This window comes from Capra hircus, chromosome 11 (assembly GCF_001704415.2).
Source record: "Capra hircus breed San Clemente chromosome 11, ASM170441v1, whole genome shotgun sequence".
Lineage (NCBI taxonomy): Eukaryota > Metazoa > Chordata > Mammalia > Artiodactyla > Bovidae > Capra > Capra hircus.
Genome location: NC_030818.1, coordinates 6,384,545 through 6,408,211, shown reverse-complemented (window position 1 = coordinate 6,408,211; position 23,667 = coordinate 6,384,545). Strand labels below are relative to the sequence as shown.

Below are 23,667 nucleotides of genomic sequence, written 5' to 3'. Positions count from 1 at the left end.
AGGAAGGAACTCTGTGTCTCTGAACAAGTCTGTACATGCCACTCAGAGGCCGATCAACTCTCCTCTTAAGGAAAACATGCAGTTCTACAAAGTTCATTGTGCCCCAGTGAATGTCTTCACCTCAATTAAGAGCAAGAGTCGCTACCCCGACAAGGTAACATTTGCAGAAACCTCCCCCCTCACAAAAGTTTAAGTGCCTGCTCCAAAATGTTACACTGATGATTTTTTTAAAGCTACACAATTTACATGGCACTTTTATTGCTAAGCAATGGAAAACAATTTCAGCACTTTCAAAAATCCCAAGGTTCCTTGTCATCCAGCAGGCAAACAGTGGACCCATGTAAAGGACCACACCAAAATTGCAGACACGGAGTGAATTGATCAAGGAAGGAAGCCCAAGTACTCAGTCCAACACTCCTCTCTCTGCTGCCCTGCCCAGGCCTGGCCTTCCCCTCCTCTCCCCTGGACTGCTGACCCAGGCCAACCATCTCACCTTCTCCTTCTCCAAACCTCATCTGAGCCACCCTCCTACTCTCAGAGACCCCCAAACTTCCAATGGATCCTTGATGCCAAGGAATGAAGGGCGTCCTCAACACCCAACAGGAATAAACCCTCTTCCAGATGCCCACCACTCCCTAGCCCTCCTGCCACTCCCAGAGGGTCACCTTTGGCCACACATACCCCGCTTTCAATAAAAGAGGGGGACGGCATTTGCACAGCGCCTAACAGGTGGCCAACTTTCAGGTTAACGCTACTCCCCATCTTCAGGCCCGGAGGAGGCCTCCAGCCCAGAAGGACAAGGTCACAGTCAAGATGCTTCCCTCCAGTGAGGAAGCCCTAACTCCAGGCAAGGGGGCTGCCGGATTCTCAGCTCCCTAACCACCCCCTCACCCCACCACCACACCCCAGGCCTCTCTGGTGCAGGATTTTCCTGTCTTTAGCCAAGACATTTTGGACCACTGGCCACTGAATGCGCACAAAAAAGCAAAATAAAGAGTAGCTACCCCAAGAAAAGAAACACAGCTGGCCAAATTTAAAAGTAACAAACTCCCATGACACAAAAATGAACTTCGATCTATGAATCCTGGTTTGGATTCTTTCCATTATCACTGCCCCCTTTCGATGACAATAATTAATATTCACTACATCTACTACACTCACTAGTCCACACGCACAGGAACATTTTACAGACACTTCTTTTATACATGTATGGTACTCCAAATGAAACCCTGCAAACAGAAATTCACAACGTTTTTCCCTTTTTAATTTATGAGTATCCTTCCCTGTGATCACTCAAAAACCTAAAGCAAAAACTAAGTTTCTCTAAATAGAATACAGCCTATGTCTCACATCTTTTATTAAAAATAAAGTTACGTACTGTTCAACTATACCATTTTAGTCAGGAATGGAGAAAATTCTAAACTCCCCAAGAAAGCCATTTCCATAGGACATCTCAAAACTCAGCAAACTCCCTCTCTCAACCCATTCACTTCATGTAAACACAATCTTCTAAAAACAAGCAACACTAATCACTAAAAAAGTTCACAGAAAAAAATTAAAAACAGAAAATATAACAATGAAATAAACTAGGACTACAGACTGCTCAGCGTACAGGTGTTTCACCTACAACTGTTCTTTTCATTTCCAAACTCCGACACTAGTCACATTGATGGACGTTCAGGAAGAGTAAACAAATGCTAGAGTGTCAATAATCTAATCACAAAACCACTGTATGCAAATCATGAAACAGAAACCCTAAGCACACTTCTAGGCCTGATGAAAACGGTCCTAGAAATAACAAAGGGAGGAAAAAAACGGAGATGTTAGCGGTTTCTGCTCTCTCACCTAAGACTCAACTTTCCAGGGTCAGTTCAAAAATATGAAAGACTTTATCATGCGAGGTAAGAAAACATATATGAGATGATCAGGAAAATTTAGCGCTGAACATCTGAAACAAACATGGTTACCAAAGTAGGGAGGGGGATAAATCAGGGAGTTTGGGGTTAACATATACACACTACTATATATAAAATAGACAGCTAATGAGGACCTACTACATAGCACAGGTAACGCAATATTCTGTAATAATCTACGAGGGAAAAGAATCTGGAAAAGAATATTTACATACATACATATATATATAACTATATATACATAGACATACATATAACTGAATCATCTTTCTGTACATCTGAAACTAGCCCAACATTGCAAATCAACTAGACTTCAATTTTTAAAAAAAAAAACTGAACATTTGCTAGGAAGGAATTCATGTTTTTGGTGTGAGAACAGCATGGAGACTACCCAAAAGAAAAAAAAAAAGACACCAACTGAAGTATTTATGGGGAAATGGCATCTAGGTTTTATGTGAAGATAATGGAGGTGGGAGGAAGGACAGCAGAGAAAACCAGATCAGTCACATGCTGGTCACTGTGAGGCCAGTGCTTGCCTCTTCCTCTCCGATGTCTGTTTCAAATTCTCCGTAATAATAAACCAACTGCAGGCGAGCAAAAGCTCCCGTCGTGCTCCTGCTTCAGACTGCAGGCCATTGTTGCACAGATTTCCTATAGTTTCCTCGGCTTTGCATAATTTGAGCATTTCTTCTCAATTGTACTTTGTAAGGAGAGAGCCAGGGAGCCTGTTACTGCCCAATCCCAACAGCTTCCCAAACCTGGTGCTTGATAATCGATCCCAAAAGCTTTGGGGGAGAGAGTGCGGAACCAGAGGGAAGGAGCAGGGGAAACCTTGCGAGTGAACCTGCCCCAGCTGCTCTCGTTAAGAACCCCTAGCTCCTAAACCCATGAAGACACATCCATGGTTCACTCTCTTTTTCTCTTACAGTTTAAAAATAAAAACAGCTTCTGGTCTACTTCCACCAGCCTTCACATTTGTGCTGACCCTTGAAGACCCAAACAATCCAACTTCTGTGTAACCAGGTCAAAAACAAGCCCTGGCTAACTCACTTGGACGAAGACGGTCACCACTCGGACCTGGCCAGAAAAACTCGGTTAGGAAAAACCAACCAGTGCTTAAATAAACACTGAGGCTGGGGAGAACAGTCTTGGAGCCAGTTAGCAGACCACTCAGGGAGTTGCAACATGACCGTTTCCAAAATTTTCCAAAAGCTTCCAAATTCAGTTGAGCCCGGCAGGCCGAGCTTAACAGGGCTCTCTTTCAAATTCAAAAACCTGGCCCTGGCCCCAACTGTTAGCCAACAGAACACATGCTGATTCACTTGAGATCACCTAAAAAGACGGACTCCGTCCAGTTCAGACCACAGGCCAGTACACAGCCGGGATCGGGGGAAAGTTGGGGCTGTGGATAGATAAACCCTATTCACAGAGCAGAAAAAGGGACAATGGGATCCACACTTAATTTGGCCGAAGAAAATGTCTACAGTCAGCTTCCAACACCCCCCTCCTCCACTTTTCGCCAGACAATGACAATTCTTCACAGCGAGCCACAAAGCCCTGCTTCATAAGATTTTTTTTTTTTCCCTATCCCAATCCAACTAGAAAACAGGGAACAGCTATGGAACACCCCCGGTGCAGTGCAGATAACTTGAAGAGAACCTTCAGTAACAAGAAACAAATCAGAACACGGAGCATTTCACATTCTGTTTCAAACATTCAAGGGCCCTGCCTCCATTAGCCAGAGCTCTGGGTAATCTCCACAACGTGGACTGAACAAAACCAGCAACAAGCTTAGTCTCATCAGGTGTCTGTTACTCAGGGCCGACTCAGAGTCTCCGAATTTGTTAGTTTCAAGGGACTGGGGGGGGGGGGGGGGGGGGCTCATATTAAAAAAAGAGAAAGACCTGGGGTAGGTGTGAAATCTGGGCACCCTCGCCACTCCTGAGCTCTGTCTCATTTCTGTTTCAATTACACACCTGTCAAACAGGTTATTCCTGGAATTCAGACTGTATAATCCTCACCCTGTAATTCTTCCTGCTCATGCTACCCAAACACACAGCCCTCCCCTGTTCCCCAAAATATGCGCCCATCGGTAGAACGTGTGCTGGTGATAAAGCAGAACCAGGTATCAGCAAACTCCGCTCCCTGGGCTCCCGGCGAATATTCAAACGCAACACGAAGACAATTCTGAAGGCCAAGGCAGTGCTTTGGGATAATCACAGGCGAGGCCTGCCTATTCTGAATTTTAATGAACACACTAACTCCGAAGGCCAGATCTGGGAAAAACGGGGGTGGGGAGGTGGGGGGACATGTAGGCTGTCTGATGGAAAAAAAAAAAAAAAACCGCTTTCCCATTTTATGGAAGTGCATGCCTGAGAGTGGAGCGTTATTTCCTTATCTGAGAGCCAGGAAATGAGGTCTTTTCAGGCCAGTGTGAATATAAACTCTGCTAAAAAACAGCGGGACGACGAGGCAAGCCCCCTCTCCCAACTTCAGCCGCGCGGCGTGGCCTCCGGGCGGCGGCGTGTCCATCCCCCGGCGCCCCCGGACCAGAAGTTTCAACCCGTCCCCGGGAAACAAAGGAGGCGCCCGCACCGACCTTATAGACTTGTCCGTAGGTGCCATTTCCCACCACTTCTACCAGCTCGAAAATCCCCGCCGGATCCTGGAGGAGAAGGAGGGGAGGGGTGAGCGTCGGAAAGCAGCACAACAATGAATAAAGCAGCAGGACAGCCGGAGAGAGAGGGCGGCGACCCCGGCGGTGGGCTTCGTGCGGTGGGGTCGCGGGAGCCCAAGGGCCGCGATCCGGGGGCCGGGGGCCCCGGGCGGCGGCGGCGCCGGCGAAGGGTCGCGCCCCGGGGGCCCCCGCACCCGTCGACGCGGGCAGACAAAGGGGCCGCCGTACCCGCGGTTCTTCCCGCGGCGGCGCCCGGGCGGCCAGGGCGCGGCCCCGGGTCCCCGCGCGCCCCGCGCCCCGCGCCCGGGTGTTCCTGGGCCGCCACTCACCCGCAGGGAGGACAGGTCGATGTCCACCAGACTTTTGGCAGGGGAGTCGTTCGCCATCTTCCCTTTCTGCCTCCGCGGATCGGCCACGATCAGTAGGTCTCCGGCGTGTTTCTGGGCGTCGGAGGCCCGGCGGGCGGCGCGGGCCCGCGGGCGAGGCCGGGGGCGGCGGGCGGGGCGAGCGCGGGTGGGCGGCGGCGGCGGCGGCGCTCACTCCATGGCCGGGGCGGCCGGCAGGCCCCCGGGCGTCGCCCGCGCCTCAGGCCCCGGCCCCGCGCCCCGCGCGCGCCTGCACTAGCGGCCCGGAGCAGGGGCCGCGGCGCCGCCGAGTGTGGAGCCCGGAGCGCGAGGCCGCCAGACAAAGATGAGCGGGGGGCGGGGGCGGTGGCGGCGCGGGAGGAGGAGACACGGGACACCGAAATCGCACTCGGAGGAGAGCGAACAGCTCCCCCTTTCCTCCTCTGGCAGGAAAAGCGGGCGGAAGCGCGCTCGCGCCCGGAGGCGGCAGGGCGGGGGGCGCGGGGTGGGGCCCGGGCGGCGACCGCGCGCGGGGCCGGAGGGGGGCGCACCCGGGACAAAGGGAAGCCAGCCCGGACCCCCCACCTCCCTGCCTCGGGCGGAGGGGCGGGCCGACCCCCGCCCCCGCGGAGCCCCGCCCCGCCGCGCCCCGCCCCGCCCCGCCGGGATCCCCGAGCTGGAGGGTCCGCCCCGCGCCCCCCTTCTTCCCATCGCGTCCCCCACCGCCGAGTCTGCCCCGAAGACCCTCGTTTCCGGTTTCCCTAGCGGCTTCTCGGGTCCTTTCTCTTCTTTTCCAGGCTGAACCGGTGACCTCGTTGTAGTTGGGGATTCGCCGAGCATCACTCGGCCGACGCGTCCCGAGACTTTAGGCGGAAACTGAATCCGAACCGCTCCGTTCACTGCCTTGCGCCGAGTTCCTCACTGTGGACGAGGCGGCGACCAGGAGTCTTGCCCCAAGTTCTGTGCCTAGAGATCGCTGAGGAGCGATGGACAGGCTTCTTCCGGCAACTTTGGAAGCCAGTCAGCAGTTAGACAGTTTCATCCTGTTTAACGTGAATAAATGGTCTGCAAACAGTCATTGCATCACTGTCACTCCGCTGGCCAAACACCCTAATGGCTCCGTGTTCCCTCACGGCAGGGACTTAAACGTGAGGGTCCAAGAATCACCACCGAAAGGGATTGCAAAGGCGCTGATCGCCTACCCCACCTCCAGAGTTTGATCCACCAAGTGTGGGGTAGGCCTGAGAGGCCTCATTCTCTGTACAGGCGATGCTGAGTTGCTGCGACGGGAAGTTTGAGAACTGGGGCTCACAGGATGAAACTCCAAGGCCTCTGTGATCGGGCTTCGCCAGCATCATTATTCACCAATCGTTAGTTTACACACAGTGTCTACTGAAGCCCTCCTATGGCCCTAGGGTGATGCTAACCTCATTTTAGGGCTGAGGAAGCTGAAAGAGAAGTTGTTGTTCAGTCTCTCAGTCAAGTCTGAGAGACTCTTTGTGACCCCCGTGGACTGCATCGTGCCAGGCTTCCCTATCCTTCATTGTCTCCCAGAGTTTGCTCAAACTCATGTCCATTGAGTAGGGATGCCATCCAACCATCTCATCCTCTGTCACCCCTTCTCCTCCTGCCCTCAATCTTTCCCAGCATCTGGGTCTTTTCCAAGAGTCAGCTCTTTACATCCAGTGGCCAAAGGATTGAATCGAAGGGATTTTCCTAGTCTTTAAAGGCATAGCCCATAAGTGGAGCACGGACTCCCACCAGCCTGTTCCCAAACCAAGTGCCTGAGCCAAGTTAGTCTTGGACCAGAACAGTGTTTCCCACTCCTCTGTCTCCCAAAACGCCAAGATTTTCAACTCTGAGACTCTCTCATAAGGCTAAAATATATTCAGGGACTCCTGGAATCCATTGATCAGGAAAATCATAGTAAGCACAGTGTTTCTATGATTTTAATGGTGCCTTTCTTGTGGAGAAGAGGGGTGTGGCACTGCACCCACGACCTGTGGGATCTTAGTTCCGCAACCAAGGATTGAACCCAGGCCATGTCAGTGAAAGCACCTGGTCCTAACCACTGGACTGCCAGGGAATTCTTAGTGGTGCTTTTAAATAAATTTGGTTTTTAATCTGCCAACCGCAGTGGACTTATCTATAAGTATAAAGTAAATAATTTACTCAGAGAGTTAGATTGGTGTCAGTGTGAACTTTCAGACTGTAGTATTAATAATAATATGTAGTAGTATTTCTTATTAACAAGAGGGCTTCCCTGGTGGTTCAGAGGTTAAAGCGTCTGCCTCCAATGCAGGAGACGCGGGTTCGATCTATGGGTCGGGAAGATCCCCTGGAGAAGAAAATGGTAACCCACTCCAGTATTCTTGCCTGGAGAATCCCATGGACAGAGAAGCCTGGTGGGCTACAGTCCACAGGGCCGCAAAGAGTCAGACACAACTGAGTGACTTCACTCACTCACTCACTCAACATGTATTGGGTCTAAACAATGTACTAAACCCTTTACATATGTTATCCTCCTTATTCTTCGCATTAACCCAAAAGGGTAGGTACTCTTATTTTTCTTACTTTACACATTAGGAGAGTGGCCCCAAACCTTTTGGGAATCAGGAACCAACTTTGTGGAAGACAATTTTTTTATGGATGGGGGATGGGGGAGATGGTTTGGGGATAATTCAAATGCGTTACATTTCTTGTGCACTTTATTTCTATTATTGTTACATCAGCTCCACCTCAGATCATCAGCATTAGATCCCACAGGGTGGGGACCCCTGCATTAGGAAACCAGCATCTAAAGATATTAATTGACCTGCTCGGTGCTCACTGGTGTTCACAGCTGAACCCAGTGCAGACCCTCCAGGGTCCCCCAAGTCAGCCTCCTTCCGCGGGTTCACTGTTAGTGTGCTGGTCGCTCAGTCATGTCAGACTCTTTGCGACCCCATGGACTGCAGCCCACCAGGCCCCTCTGTCCATGGGATTCTCCAGGCAGAATATTAGAGTGAGTAGCCATTTCCTTCTCCAGGGGATCTTCCCGACGCCGGGATGGAACCTGTGTCTCCTGAATTGCAGGCAGATTCTTTACTGCCTGAGCCACCAGGGAAGCCCACAAGTTCACTGCCTGCCTCAAATGTAACTCCGTGACACTGAGGCCGACTCCAGACCACCCCCTTCTTTGCCTAGCCAAATTCTCTTCATCACCTCCAGTTCAATCCAGAAACTGACTCCTCTTTCTGCCAGCTGCTTCTAAATCTCCTAAGCTACTCTTCTCTGTATCAGCATTGTGATGACTGTCTCTTAGTTTCAATTCAGTACCTTTTCTTAAGTCCCTCCCCAGGGCAAGGGCTTAGCCACCGCCCAGGGTATAAGGGCGATCAGGACAAGCTACCTTCCAAGAGTTTACCATCTGCTAACGGGTGTAGGTCAGTTTCATAAATCACTCCAGTTAAAGGCAAAACGTTAAAAAGTCTAGCAATGTAGAAAGAACACTAAACAAGTCTAGCAGCAAGTGTACTGGACTGGGGGCAAAACTGAACTGGGTTTGAACCTAGTTCTATTATTTATCAGTTATGCAAGCTGGCACGTGTTACTTCTGAGCCTCTGCCATTTCCTCTTCTGTATGCTAGATAATGGTGGCAGTGAGGACTGTTAAGAGGACATCTCAAGAGCACAGGGCAGGGTAATAAGGCCTGGAAAAAGGAGATACAAGAGGTGTCGGGCCAGACGCTCTGAAGACGGGGCATCTAATGGAAGGCCAGAGGCAGCACAGACAAAGAGGTAAAAGATTTGCTTGTGGTTTAGAACCCGGTTCACACTTGGGAAGGGCTTCCCCAGGGGTGCTAATGGTAAAGAACCCACCTGCGAATACGGGAGACATAAGAGATACAGATTCCATTCCTGGGTCAAGAAGATCCCCTGGAGGAGGAAATGGCAATCCCACTCCAGTATTCTTGCCTGGAGAAATCCCTTGGACAGAGGAACCAGTTGGGCTACGGTCCACGGGGTCGCAAAGAGTCGGAAACTACTGAAACAACTTAGCACAGCAGAGATCCTTGTTCACACTTGGGAAGAGGCTGTCACAAACCACAAGGCGAGGATGGGAGTTCCTAAATGATGGTAGCAAAGGAAGGTTTGGTTTGGGACTCTACAAAGTTAGTTAGCTTTTCATGCAGAAGCAGCTCTGAGGCTGGGGACCACATTCTCAATCAACAGCTGGGTATTATTAGTTCAGGCTGCCATGAAGGAATACCATACCTTGGGTGGCTTAAGTAAAAGGGATTTCTTTTCTTATAGTTCTGGAGGCTGGACGTCCACAATCAAGGGTCCAGCTGATTTGGTTCCGGGGAGAGGGCTCTCTTCCTAGCCTTCTCACTCTGTCCAGAAACAGGCTTTCCTCAGCGCTACCGTCACAGAAAGAACAAGCTCTCTTGTGTCTCTTCTTATAAGGACACCGATCCTATCAGATCAAGGCCTCACCCTTCTGACCTTATGAATTTACCCTTAATTAGTTCTGTGAAGGCCTCATCACCTAATACAGCCACACTGGAACTAGGCTTTCAGCATGGGAAGGGGGCTGGGGAGACATATTTGGTCCCTAACAAGCTACATGTGATGCCAGAAAGCAGATCAAAGTCAGGGCTTTGTCCTCCAGCATCCGTTTGAGAACACAAATGAACCCACCCAAAAGATGATCAAGATAAGAATGTGGAAAATAAATACTAATTTGGCATTTTAGGTTAGAGGAAAAAAACAGCTTGCTTGGACAAAGAATGAGAAGTTGAAAGAATGAGGAAACTGGCTACTCTGGGCTGCTGCTGTTGCTGGTGCTAAGTCGCTTCAGTCGTGTCCGACTCTGTGCGACCCCAGAGACGGCAGCCCACCAGGCTCCCTCGTCCCTGGGATTCTCCAGGCAAGAACACTGGAGTGGGTTGCCATTTCCTTCTCCAATGCATGAAAGTGAAGTCGCTCAGTCGTGCCCGACTCAGCGATCCCATGGACTGCAGCCTACCAGGCTCCTCCACCCATGGGATTTTCCAGGCAAGAGTACTGGAGTGGGTTGCCATTGCCTTCTCCAACTCTGGGGTAGGGGGACTCAATTCTGAGAAAGCCAGGTGGGAACAGGAGACAAAACCAAGGCCTTGGCTGACCTGAGATTCTCGGTCAAGTCTAGGGAAAAACAGCTGAGCATCGGCTTTGAGGAGCTCAGATGGCAGGTAAGATGCTCTTGAGTTCAGCAGGCCATCGATGCTCATTTGCATCTTCTCAGGGTACAGTGCTCCAGACTAGCAATAATTTCCCTTCAGTCACAGAAATTCCAGGGGGAGCTCAATTATGGAAGCAGTCTATACAGACAGTCCCTTGGACATCCACTTTACTTATTTCCTAGTTTTTCTTAGTTGCAAAAATATTGGTAGCAATTGATTTTCAACCTCAGAATGGGGCAGGGAAAGGGTGGGCTGCAGAGCTGTGAAACTGAACTATATGAATGTGATTCAAGGGTTCAGGGTCTTGGAAGCCTTAGAGCAACCGAGAATAAATGCTGGATGTAGTGATCAGTGAGGGGAACCGAGTAGAGCAAGGAGATGATGGTGGAATGTGTTCAGAAGCTCAGAAAAGGAAAAGCAGAGGTTTAGGGGGTCAGAGATCTGAGTTCTGACTCCCTGATGGACAAAGTGTTGCCAGTGTCCACCCTCCCTGCCGCTCAGTTTTGTTTTTTTAAATTGCAGGACAATTGCTTTACAATATTGTGTTGGTTTCTGCTGCACAATAATGTGGCTGCTGCTGCTGCTGCCAAGTCGCTTCAGTTGTGTCCGACTCTGTGCGACCCCATAGACTGCAGCCCACCAGGCTCCCCTGTCCCTGGGATTCTCCAGACAAGAATGCTGGAGTGGGTTGCCATTTCCTTCTCCAATGCACGAAAGTGAAAGTGAAGTCATTCAGTCGTGTCCAGCGCTTAGCAACTCCATGGACTGCAGCCCACCAGGCTTCTCCATCATTGGGATTTTCCAGGCAAGGGTATTGGAGTGGGTTGCCATTGCCTTCACCAGCACAACAATATGAATCAGCTAAAATACATCCCCTCCCTGTTAAACCTCCCTCCCACCTCCCTCAGTTTTCTATCACATGGAATTGGGTGGAAATGATTAATGGGTCCTCTAGTGGCTTCCTGCTGGCTCAGAGGTTAAAGCGTGTGCCCGCATCTGCCCGCAGTGCGGGAGACCTGGGTTCGATTCCTGGGTCTGGAAGATCCCCTGGAGAAGGAAATGGCAACCCACTCCAGTATTCTTGCCTGGAGAATCCAATGGACAGAGGAGCCTGGTGGGCTGCAGTCCACGGGTCGGACACGACTGAGAGACTTCACTTTCACTTTCACTTAGGGAACTTAGAGACTCGGATTTCTAGAACCCTAGCCTTAGCGCTGGAACTGTTCACCCCTCCTATCTGAATAGAAGAGGATCGATGGGACCAGTGGAAGTTTCTAGAACAAATGGCATGCTGTAGATTTAGCAGCCGAGCTCAACCCATAAAGGCTATCTTTGAGCACTGGCAGGGAATCGTTTTAAACCAGTTGATCAGTTGATTTAAAAGGAAGCGACTCCTCTAGTACACAACAGGATGGAAGGCGTGGGGTGCAGAAGCAGATCAAAGGGCAACAAAAGAAGAAGCAGGCCAGAGGCGAGGCAGGCACGGTACCCAACTACCAGGGCCCTACAGTTGCCACTTCCGTGATGAGGAAGTGGTGTGAGCTCAGAGGTCTCCCAAAAGCAGATCCTGAGACAACGGTTTGGGTGCCGGTGGTTTATCTCAGAGGCAATACCGGGAAACATAAGTGAATGAAAGGGGAAAGAGAAACCTGGGATGGAGATGCATCAACAAGGAGGGTGTTCACAGACAGGTTATCACTGGGCAGCTGGGCTGAGTGTATTTAGCTGGTCAGGAAATGAGAAAATGCTGGTTGACCTTACTTTCTGTGTACCTGTGATCACAGAAAAGGGTTTTGTAAACATTAAATGGTATTTTGAATACCATTGTTGTGGTTCAATCACTAAGTCATGCCTGACTCTTTGCAACCCCGCAGACTGCAGCACCCCAGGCTCCTCTGTCCTCCACCGTCTCCCGGAGTTTGCTCAGATTCATGTCCATTGAGTCAGTAATGCTATCCAACCATCTCATCCTGTGTTGCCCCCTTCCTCTTTGGACTTCAATCTGTCCCAGCATCAGGGCCTTTTCCAATGAATTGGCTCTTTGCATGCAGAAGAACTTATTTAGAGACCTATTCGAAATCTTCTGTATAGAGAAGTACTTTCCTTCATTTATCCTTTTATGTTTCTCTTTTTTTTTTTTTTTCTTTTTGGCTGCACCATGAAGCATGCAGGATCTTAGTTCCCCTACCGGGGATCAAATCCTGCAGTGGAAGCATGGAATCAACTCCTGGACTATTGGGGAAGTCTCAGTCTCTTTTGCAAGTTTATATTTTATATGTAAGGATAGTTTAAATCAAGTTCAGCCATAACCTGCAAAAATCTCCCAGGGGCCTCAAAAATGAGGTCACAGGTAGTCTTGTGTATGTATGTGTGTGCTCAGTGGCTGAGTCATGTCCAACTCTTGGCCATCCGATGGACTGTAGCCCACCAGGCTCCTCTGTCCATGGGATTTCCCAGGCAAGAATACTGGAGTGGTTTGCCATTTCCTTCTCCAGGGGATTTTCCCAACTCAGAGATCAAACTCCTGCAATGGCAGGCATTCTTTACCACTGAGCCACCTGAGAAGCCCAGAGGTAGCCTTACAGCTTTAGAAATCAAGTCAGGAGCCTTTGGAAGTGGTTGTGAGAAGCTGGATGGGGATCTTAAATAGTTGTCAGGTTTGTCGAGTTTCAAAGTTGAGTGGGCAACAGGCTTTGACAAGGGAAAGGCAAGTCAGGCCTGGTAGCTGAAGAGACAACAGGCTTCTCTATCCTTGAGTCCATATTTGTGTCCTAAGCCTCTGCGGCTAACTCTCAGGAAGCGACCTGAGCAGTGGGCCTCTCTGATGCTCAGCCATTGAGTATGTCACAACCAAGAGAGAATCTGGGGTTTGAATACGATATATCAGATTCTGGCATCTGACACACATCAGCCTGCATCAGCACTGCCTTTGGAGAGGAGTCAGTCATAATCAAGTTTATCCCTTTAAAAATGAATGAACCACAAGGCTCCATTAGTGATCCTGCAAGCTGGCCAGGCCTATTGATTTGTAGTTCTAAATTAATTATACTGACTCCAGTCTCAAAATCTCCTAAACTGCATCCTATGATAAAAGATTAAGTGGCGATACACCAACGATAAACTCTGAACCCTACATGTCATTGATGAATTACAAAATTGTGATGCCTGTCCCATTCTCTTAAATAAACGTAATTATCAGCTTCATCTTCTTTTCCCTGTCTGTATCCCATATTCGAGGAGAAGGCAATGGCAAGCCACTCCAGTACTCTTGCCTAGAAAATCCCATGGATGGAGGAGCCTGGTAGTCTGCAGTCCATGGGGTCGCCAAGAGTCAGACACGACTTAGCGACTTCACTTTCACTTTTCACTTGCATGCATTAGAGAAGGAAATGGCAACCCACTCCAGTACTCTTGCCTGGAGAATCCCATGGATGGAGGAGCCTGGTAGGCTGCAGTCCAAGGGGTCACTAAGAGTTGGACACAACTGAGTGACTTCACTTTCACTTTTCACTTTCATGCATTGGAGAAGGAAATGGCAACCCACTCCAGTGTTCTTGCCTGGAGAATCCCAGGGATGGGGGAGCCTGGTGGGCTGCCGTCTATGGGGTCACACAGAGTAGGACATGACTGAAGCAGCATCCCATATTCGATAGCCAGCTAGTTTAGAAAATATAGTCAGGGCCAGGTCAAGAGGCTGGCTGTGACCAATTGACTTGGGTCACCCAGATTTGCCCTAATTCTTGGCTACAGATGGCTCCTTGAGGTTGTTGGAGGTTGAGGAATGGGAGAGGGGAAGAGCTGGACAAGAAAGTGTGTCTGGATCAGTGGAGGGTCTTGACTTCTGTAAATGCACCTCAGGGTCACAAAAAGGGAAGACCACTTCTTCTCACAAAATTGCATCTTTTATGGCTTTAGAATGTGTAATTATTATTAGCTGCCTTGCTTGTGAAAAATGTGCTCAGAGGTAAAGTAGTGCTTGTGGAGAAGTGCTGCACAATAACGGCCTTTGGAATCACAGCTTAGCTCTTTAGCAGAGGAGAAACGCAGAGGTGGTGGGGTGTCAGCAGCTGGCAAGAGGGATTGAAAAGGGAGCCATGTGAATGTGGGCTCGACAGGCGCCCACTTGTATGTGTCGACCCTCATCTCGAAATTTCCAGGAAATGGGAACATGGCAGTCACTCAGAAGGGAGAACCAGGGCCTCAGAAAAATTGAAAAGCCATGTGTGACAACTATTAATTCTTTACACACACTGGGCCTTAAGAAAGTTTCGTTGTGTGGGGCCATTTGTGCAGAGTGGATAAAGAACTGGAGTGTGTGCTCTGTTCTACAAACTGGGCTCCCAGGGTCTCCCTGGGTCTCCCAAGGAGGGTCAGAGGGACTTAGTAAGGGGACTGCTGACCTGGTCGCCCGGTCCTCTCTCCTTCCACCACCAAGTTTCTGCTTTCAGATGTTTTTATACGTCGGGAATATTTATACATCGGGAATATGAGTAATAGTTTACTGAGACAAGATTTCCACCATTAAGAAAAGTTTGCAAATCACAAGCTAAAGTACCCTTGGAACCAAGATTTCCATGATCCCATGGCGTGTATCTATGAGATCTCTTTCTGCTGAGTTCATTGCTATGACCTGAGCAGAGATGGAGAGAAGATACCGGAGGAGGAATTGGGAACCTGGGCCCTGGATTTGGTGCTACTAGAATCTGTGCTGTCAGGGGGCAGCCTGGTGTCACGGGACCAAATATTCACTAACTGCTGTTTCAGTCATTAGCACAAGCTTCGGTCTCATATGAGGTCTCACACACAGATGCGAGGGTCAGCTGTGTCTCGACTATTTGAGTGTGACCACAGCCTATGATGGGGCTTCCAGGGTGGCTCAGTGGCAAAGAATCCACCTGCCAGTTCCAGAGATGTAGTACACTGGTGGGTTCAGTCTCGGGGTCAGGAAGATCCCCTGGAGGAGGAAACGGCAGCCCACTGCTGCGTTCCTGCCTGGAGAATCCCATGGACAGAGGCGCCTGGCGGGTGACAGGCCATAGGGTCTTGAAAGTCAGACACGACTGAGCAACTAAACATGCACGCACATATGCCATATGTAAAACAGATAACTAATGAGGCCCTGCTGTATAGCACAGGGAAGTCTATTCAAGATTCTGTAATAATTTAAGAGGGAAGATATGGAAAAAATATTTGCATGTATATATAATTGAATCACTTTTCTGTACACTTGAAACCTATTAGGGTCTATTCGAGGGCCTGGTTTTTTGTCTGTTTGTTTTACAAAATCACCTAACTCCTGTAAAGCACACTTTACAGAGAATTGATGAGATAATAAAAAATATTTTTAATTCCTTAGCACCAAAAGACTGACTGAAAAGATGAAAATAGCAGAGTTATCCAACAATAATCTGGGCATTGTTTATACTGAAAAACTTAAGAATGGGTATTTACAAAACGTTTGTAGTAATGTAGAGATATGTGTTGTCATGTTAATTGGAAACATCATTTTACAAAACTGGTACAAGGTTATAGTTATAGCTGCAGAAATTTTAAAACTATGTGTAGGAAAACAAGGAAGAAATATATCAAATTATAGTAGTTTTTGACAGATGGAAATTGTGATCTTTTTTCCTTCTTTCAGGACATATAATTCTATAAGTTTCTTCTATTACCATGTCTTATTTTATGATACAAAGAATAGAAACATTTTTTTAAATTTTATGTTAAACTTTTCTCTTTTTTGAAAATATTTATTCGGCTGAGCCGAGTCTTAGCTGCAACATGTGGGATCTAGCTCCCTGACCAGGGATGGAACCCAGACCTCCTATATTAAAAGCATGGAGTCTTAGCCACTGGACCTCCAGGGACAACCCAAACATAATATTTTTAATAAAATAAAAATGTAAATAAAAGAAACCACTGTTTAAATAAATAAGACTAATTACATTCACTTCCTTAGGACTGACCTAACAAAGTAGCTGAAGACAACAGAAATGCGCTGTCTCGGGGCTCTGGTGGTGAGCGGTCTGAAAGCAGGTGTTGGCAGGCCACATCCTTCCCACACCTGCAGGGGGCTTGAGCCTTCTTCGCCTCTTCTGGCTAATCGGGGGCTGCTGCCCATCTTCAGCACACCCGCTGACAGCGCCTTAGTTCCAGGCCCAGGGCCTTCCTGGGTGTCAGTCTTTACCAGACCGTCTTCTCATGAGGACCCCCCCCCCACAGTGGATTAAGGGCCCGGCCTGCTCCGTGATGGCTATACTTAACTACAGTAATCCCATCTGCCAGGACTTCATTTCCAAATAAGGACACATTCTGAGACAGTGGGGGTTAGGAATTCAATATACCTTTTGGGTGGGGGACACAATTCAATCTGTAACAATGATTTGATAATTTTGCTTTAAAATTTTTATTTTATATTGGAGTACAGCTGATTCATAATCTTGTGATAGTTTCAGGTGCACAGCAAAGGGACTCAGCCACACTCTCCCCCAAACTCCCCTCCCATGCAGGCTGCCACATGACATCGAGCAGAGCTCCCTGTGCCAAATGGTGGGTCCTTGATGGTTATCCACTTTAAACCTAACAGTGGCACGTGTCCATCCCAGACTCCCTAACTGTCCCGTCCCCCATCCTCCTCCCCTGGTAACCACAAGTTGCTTGTCTAAGTCTGTGAGTCTGCTTCTGTTCTCTAGGTAAGTTCGTTTGTATCATTTGGGTTCTGCCTATAAGCAATATCATGATAGTTCTCTTTCTAGGTCTGACTCTGACTTACTTTGCTCAATATGCCAGTCTCTATGTTCATCCATCTTGCTACAGATAGCGTTGTCTCATTCTTTTTATGGTTGAGTAGTATTCCATTGTATGTACATCGCAGCTCTTCTTTAGCCATTCATCTTTCAGTGGACATTTAGGTTGCGTCCATGTCTTGGCTATTGTAAACACTGCTGCTGTAAACATTGGGATGCATGTATCCTTTCAAACCATGTTAGCAATTTTGATGTTTTTACAGACGGTGAGGACCGTTATTCGTTCTTACTGTGATGCAGCCACATTTTAGCACGTGGGTAAGTTCAGGAAGGGCCACTTTGGTAGGTTTTGCTAAGACTTCCTCACCTTCTCTCCTGCCACCCCCGTTCAGTCTCTAACTGTATTTTTTAAGCTCATACTGAGTTCATAGCCCTGTGTAGATCTATCCAAATTAAAAATCACACAAAACTCTAACAAGTTGCTTTCATCTACACAGTGATTTTCAAGCAGGCTGACTTTATAATCAATGACTTCAGTCTACAAATCACTATACAGAATTACCTTTAAGTTAGATGGTAACAGAAAATTTCTTAGACCTTCTTACAAATATGAAACAGAGAAAAAAGAAGGAAGAAAACTAAAGTAGAAATAGGTCCAAGTAGAAATCAATTTTGCTAATTGTAAAGATAGAATATTTCTTCAGCATTGAGTAATTTGGGGTTTGTTTGGGATATTTAGGAATTAGCTAAATGTTTTAAAATAGTGTCTTACTGGCTTTGAACTATTTTGGGAGACTTCCCCCAGCATGGCGGAAGATATTTTCATTTTTTTAAATTGAAATTTCAGCATATTTATTTAATTTTTCGAAAGAATGCTGTCTTTTGCTAAGTTTGTCAGAATTTGCTTGATATAAAAATATAAATAAGGGACTATAGTATGGCACAGATAAAGCAAGCATGACTATATTTTCTAAAGACAATTCCATTGCTGCTGTGTGCCTTCAGAAGCAAAAATATTCATTGGTTACACACACGCATTTACACAGTGAGCGTTTTTGAGACTCTCGGTGACATCTTCAGACCAGCAAGTGTCTCCCACTGTTCAGTTATTCCTTGTTAGTTCCATTTCTTGCAGACAATGCTTTGTGTCTAAAAAGCTAAGGAAATTAAACACAAAGCCATGTCAGTGCAAGGCAGCTTCACCACGCATGCCAGGAAATTAGGACTTGCTCTCCCAGCAGCTGGTGTTTGCCTACCTTGAACATGGTATGTCAGAAAAGTTCACATGCGGCAGTGAAGTCTGCTGAGATACAAAGAATATTATTTCTCCCCACTCTGTGCCCAGGACATGGGATATCCTGAGTCCTTGGATGCTTATACTCCTAACCCCTCTTCTCGGCTCTGCAAGAAGGGCCACGGTTAAACTGACAAACTACCCAGGCAGGGCTGGCTGTCCGGGCACCACACTCTTCCTACGAGCCGCTCCCCTTGGCTGGGTGTTTGCCTGTGCCTGGCACTCAGCTCAGCACTCTTCCTGCTCATTTCATTTAAGCCTCACACAAACCTGTGTAGCCAGCCCTCCCGTTTTCATAATTTCACAGACAAGAGAAATCCAAGACCTGGGGACATGAAGTCATGTGACCATGATGGCACCTTCAGAAAGTAGCAAATCCAGGACGAAAACCCAGATTCATGTGCACAACCCATGCTTCTGATCAGTCAGCTTTAGGTAACTGATGCATTTTAACCAAGTTGCATGTGTGCTAAGTCACTTTAGTCGTGTCTAACTCTTTGCGACCCCATGGACTGTAGCCCATCAGGCTCCTCTGTCCATGGGATTCTCCAGGCAAGAATACTGGAGTGGGTTGCCATTCCCCTTCTCCAAGGGATCTTCTCCATCTAGGGACTGAACCCGAGTCTCATATGTTTCCTGCATTGGCAGGTAGGTTCTCCTGCATTGGCAGATGGTGCCACTTTAGAAGCCCCAAATCAACTATACTTCAATTAAAAAATAAAAATTAGAGAAGAAACTCACACCTCTCTCTGCAAAGGAGCCTGGACCACATCTGGTTTGTCTTGATCTGGCTCATCGACTGCCTCTCATCAAGAAGAAAGCCTCGATGTCAGAGATTCTGTTGCCTGACAAGTGAAATACTTGGCATTATATTAAGGAATCCTTGAACCTGCTCTACACGTAATTATCATTATTTTTCAACATTTGCTGAATTCCAGCCACATAATAGATGCTGTTCTAGATACAGGTGGTTCTAGTCCTTTGGGCTTTCGATCTTAAGAAGCCAGCAAGGCTGGCAAACATGAGAAATGAGGGGAAAGCACTCCGTTAACGTGGCTGTCTGAAAAGGGGGCACTTTGGGTGTACTTTGGGCACATGTCTAGTTACACATTCTTGACAGCTATTTAGAGCTCTGGCTGACTGTGCAAAGATAATGCCCAGTTTATTGGTCTGAACAAAGGCAAACAGATTGGACCCTAAGTGTGACTCTGTGCCATTTTGGAATGTCAGGGATCAGTTGTGTGATATACACTTAAATTCATTAAAGACGAAGAAAAAGATAACCTTGGAAAGTGTTCCCTGATTTGCCTGCTCATTTCAGATGTATTTGATATGTCACACACACACAGAAACACACACACACTATCTAAACTTTACTGAACACCTTCTTCCTTTACACGGTATTAAAGTGCAAGAGACTATTGATAAATAAAATGAGTTGTAACTGCAGCTCTGCAGGCGCGTGGCTGATGCCTGGGTTTTGGTGCCTCTGATATAACTGTGGTGGTGCCCGAGAGGGGAAAAGACTGTCTTGACCATTGATGCTGACTTTGTTGGGGGGCAGGGGAGGCACACGAGTGAAAAAGCATGGCTAACACAGATGCTGTAACCGTTTGTGTTATATTTTGTTGTTGTTGTTTAGTCCTTAAGGTGTATCCAACTCTTTGTGACCCCATGGACTGTAGCCCGCCAGGCTCCTCTGTCCATGGGATTCTCCAGGAAGGAACACTGGAGTGGGTTGCCATGTCCTCCTCCAGGGGATCTTCCCGACCCAGGGATCGAACCCCTGTTTCTCATGTCTTCTGCTTTGGCAGGCAGGTTCTTTACCACTAGTGCCACGTGGGAAGCCCAGAGGGGATCCAATAACCAGGGAGATTATCAGGAGTAACTGACATGATTCATGTGCCTAGCCCAGTGAGGTGATGCACCTGATAGACTGGCCGCTTCAATATGAATTCCTCCTTCCAACCACAGGGGTACAGAGTGGAATCACCTCCTTACAGGAAAATTCCCACAATGGGAAACCGCAAAGCAGAGGGTGGGGCTTCTGTTCCACTTCTGGAGAAAAGTCAAAAGAAATGGAAATAAAAATAAGATTCCGCACCTCGCCCTGACCTCCCCGAGCACCCCACCATGCCTTCCACCCGCCCAAAGTTGCCCATTTATAACTACCCGAGAGGTCACCCCAACAAGTATTGAGGGGCCTCCCCTCACTTTTTTGCTAAAATGTTCACAGTTAAGCATGATTATCCTTAACTACAAAGGACTAAAGAGAGAACATAAATGACCGTCAGTAGTTTAACCCACCCTGCAGACTCCCATTAGAAGGCAGGAGTCAGGGCTACCTTTGATTTTTAATTTTTTTGGCTGCGCCTGTACAGAATGTGGGATCTTAATTCCCCGACTAGGGATAGAACTTATGCCCCTTGCACTGAAGTGCAGAGTTGTAACCACTGGACTACCAGGGAAATCCCAGGGCTACCTTTAAGAGCAGGCAAAGTGACGGTGGCCTGAAAATTGTGCATTGATGAGCTCTCCCTCCAAAATACCTGAAGTGCCACTGTTAATACCTATTTACTCCTGCTGGAGAAGGCGGTGGCACCCCACTCCAGTACTCTTGCCTGGAAAATCCCACGGATGGAGGAGCCTGGTGGGCTGCAGTCCATGGGGTCGTGAAGAGTCGGACACCACTTAGCGACTTCACTTTCACTGTTCACTTTCATGCATTGGAGAAGGAAATGGCAACCCACTCCAGGGTTCTTGCCTGGAGAATCCCAGGGACGGGGGAGCCTGGTGGGCTGCCATCTATGGGGTCACACAGAGTCGGACACGACTGAAGTGACTTAGCAGCAGCAGCAGCAGCAGCATTTACTTCTGTCTCAGCTTGGCTGCTATAACCACATACCATAGATCGGGTAGCTTATAACCAGCAGGAATTCATTTCTTACAGAGTTCGAGGCTGGAAGTCAGATCAAGGTTCTAATGCAGGCCTGTTTCCAGGTTGCAGACTGCTGACTGACTGCGTCCCCAAGGCAGAAAGAGCACAGACAGTGAAAGCAAGGGCTTCCATATCATTTCTGTGCTGTGCTTAGTCGCTCAGTCGTGTCCGACTCTTTGCAACCCATGGACTATAGCCCGCCCAGCCCCTCTGTCCATGGGGATTCCAGGCAAGAATACTAGAGTGGGTTGCCATGCCCTCCTCTGGGGGATCTTCCCAACCCAGGGACTGAATCCAGGTCTCCCACATTGCAGGTGGGTTCTTTACCATCTGAGCCACCAGGGAAGCCCTAATCTCATCCCTGGACCTCATCCCATCCTTGTTACCTAGTTGCCTTCCAAAGGGCCCGACCTCCTAGTACCATCACATTAGCATTAGGAATGTTTTTTGGATGTGCTGGGTCTTTGTTCTGCCTGCTGGCTCAGTAGCAGTGGGGTGCACGGGCTTCTCACTGCAGCGGCTCCTCTTGCTGCGGAGCACAGGCTCTAGGGCGCATGGGTTTCTGTACTTATGGCACACGACCTTAGTCACTCCCCGGACCAGGGCTTGAACCTGCGTCCTCTGCACTGACAGGCAGATTCTTAACCACTGGCACCCCACTCCAGTACTCTTGCCTGGGGAATCCCATGGGCAGGGGAGTTCTGAGTGAGCGAATTCACTTTCACTTTTCACTTTCATGCATTGGAGAAGGAAATGGCAACCCACTCCAGTGTTCTTGCCTGGAGAATCCCAGGGACAGCAGAGCCTGGTGGGCTGCCGTCTATGGGGTCGCACAGAGTCGGACACAACTGAAGCGACTTAGCAGCAGCAGCAGCAGCAGACTACCAGGGAAGTCGGAATTCAGATTTCAACATGTGAATTTTGCGGGGACACAAGCATTCAGTCCACAGCAATCCCTTATTGTGAGCCTTGCTTTCTTCTTTCATCATTTTCAAAGTACACATATGGCTGGTAGGGAAAATATATTAAATTCCTAACATTTTAATGCAAGTTAGTGTGTTGGATGATTTGCTCTACAGGAGAAAGTAGGCTACTTGACAACTCTGACCGTTCAGGTGGAGTGAAAGGCGCTGGAGGGAGAAGGATGAGCGAAAAGTTCAAAGTAGAAGGGGGAGTGCTCTAAGATATCAAAAAGCTAGCTGACTGGTTTGACCAAGCATCAGCATCTCCACTGGGTGTGGGCTATGAGACTGCTGAGAAAGGGCCCCCAGATGAGCCCTCAGGAGTGGCTATGATGAGGCAACGTACCCACAAATATACGCTTTTTCTCTTCCCCTATTTACTTTGTTTTGGAGGAAAAAAAAATTTTTCAAAATGAAATAGAGAGTACTGAGTTAAGGTGACTAGCGGAAATTCCCTCTCTCCAGTAAAGAAACAACTAAAACAGAACAGCAGCAGCCCAAGAAACTCAAAAGAAATGTCCACAGTCCAGACTTTTCAGGGATTCCTAGAGGACAAAGAGGGACTGAAGACTGCACGGATGGCAAAACAGGAAAGGGGAAAATCCTGTTCAAAATTCAGGGCCGAAAAAGCAGTTCTGAAATGTCTCCACACTCGGCGTAAATGATTGCAATGAGCAGACCTGGGCTCGCCACCAATCGGCAGGCAGTTAGGTGAATTTCATTAGAGAAGTCCTCTCTCGCCTTTCTTTCCCTGTGCATAGCCAGTGGTGGCAGCAGCGTGTGTTCCCAGGTTCAAGCCCTTAGAACTGTTTTCAAAGCAGAAATATTTATTATATGGGAGTGAGTTAAAGGAAGATACAGGTGAACGCGGATGCGCCTCCAGTGCCTTGTAGGGACATTGGAGGAAATACATGAAAAGTTCTGATTCAGTATTTATTTCTAGAGTATAAAAGTCCTCCAAGTGGGAATCTGACACCAGAAACCCACAGCATAGGTAATGGGGCTAAGGATTCAGAAAATTAGCAAAATACAGAAGGGACGGAGATCCAGAAGCCAGCCCCACCACACACTGAATCCTAAATTCCAATCCTTCTTCTCGATCAGAAGGAGGCAGGCTATCCTAATCAAGACATTCATTGATAGGTGAAGAGGGAATAAAGCATAAATACTCTAATACTTACTTGTGAAAAAGCAACCCTGAGGAAAGAAATACATCAAAGTCATCCCACTGGATAAAACAAACCCTGAGTAAACAGCCTCAATAGAGGAAGGGGAAAAAAAAAATCTCTATAAATTATATACTCAGAGAAATGTTTTCATGTTCTTAAATCAAGATTGTTAATGTACATTCATACATATCAATTGTTCAATAAATGTTGGTGGGTTAAAATTTCTTTCTTATAGGAAAAAGACTCTCTTTGGGCTAAAAAAAGAGTCATTATACCATTTGCTAGTCATATAGTAACTAATAGCACAGGCTTGGATTTGAATCCTGGCTCCAACATTTATAAAATTCATCCAATAAAAATATAAATGGGCTAAATAGAAGCATAGATTCAAGCGAAAGTGTACAATCAACCCAAGAA

General features: G+C 47.8%; 1 protein-coding gene across 27 annotated transcripts in view; it reads right to left on the bottom strand.

Moving 5' to 3' along the window:
• MAP4K4 (mitogen-activated protein kinase kinase kinase kinase 4) overlaps positions 1 to 5,096 on the bottom strand; it is a 149,346-nt gene extending 144,250 nt beyond the window's left edge. For all 27 annotated transcript variants that reach the window (XM_018054930.1, XM_018054934.1, XM_018054939.1 and 24 more), the window contains exons 1-2: positions 4,920 to 5,096; positions 4,513 to 4,578 (exon numbers count right to left, since the gene is read on the bottom strand). In XM_018054930.1, the coding sequence (XP_017910419.1) occupies positions 4,513 to 4,578; positions 4,920 to 4,976 (123 nt within the window). In that variant the 5' untranslated portion in view covers positions 4,977 to 5,096. The remainder of the gene's footprint in view (positions 1 to 4,512; positions 4,579 to 4,919) is intronic.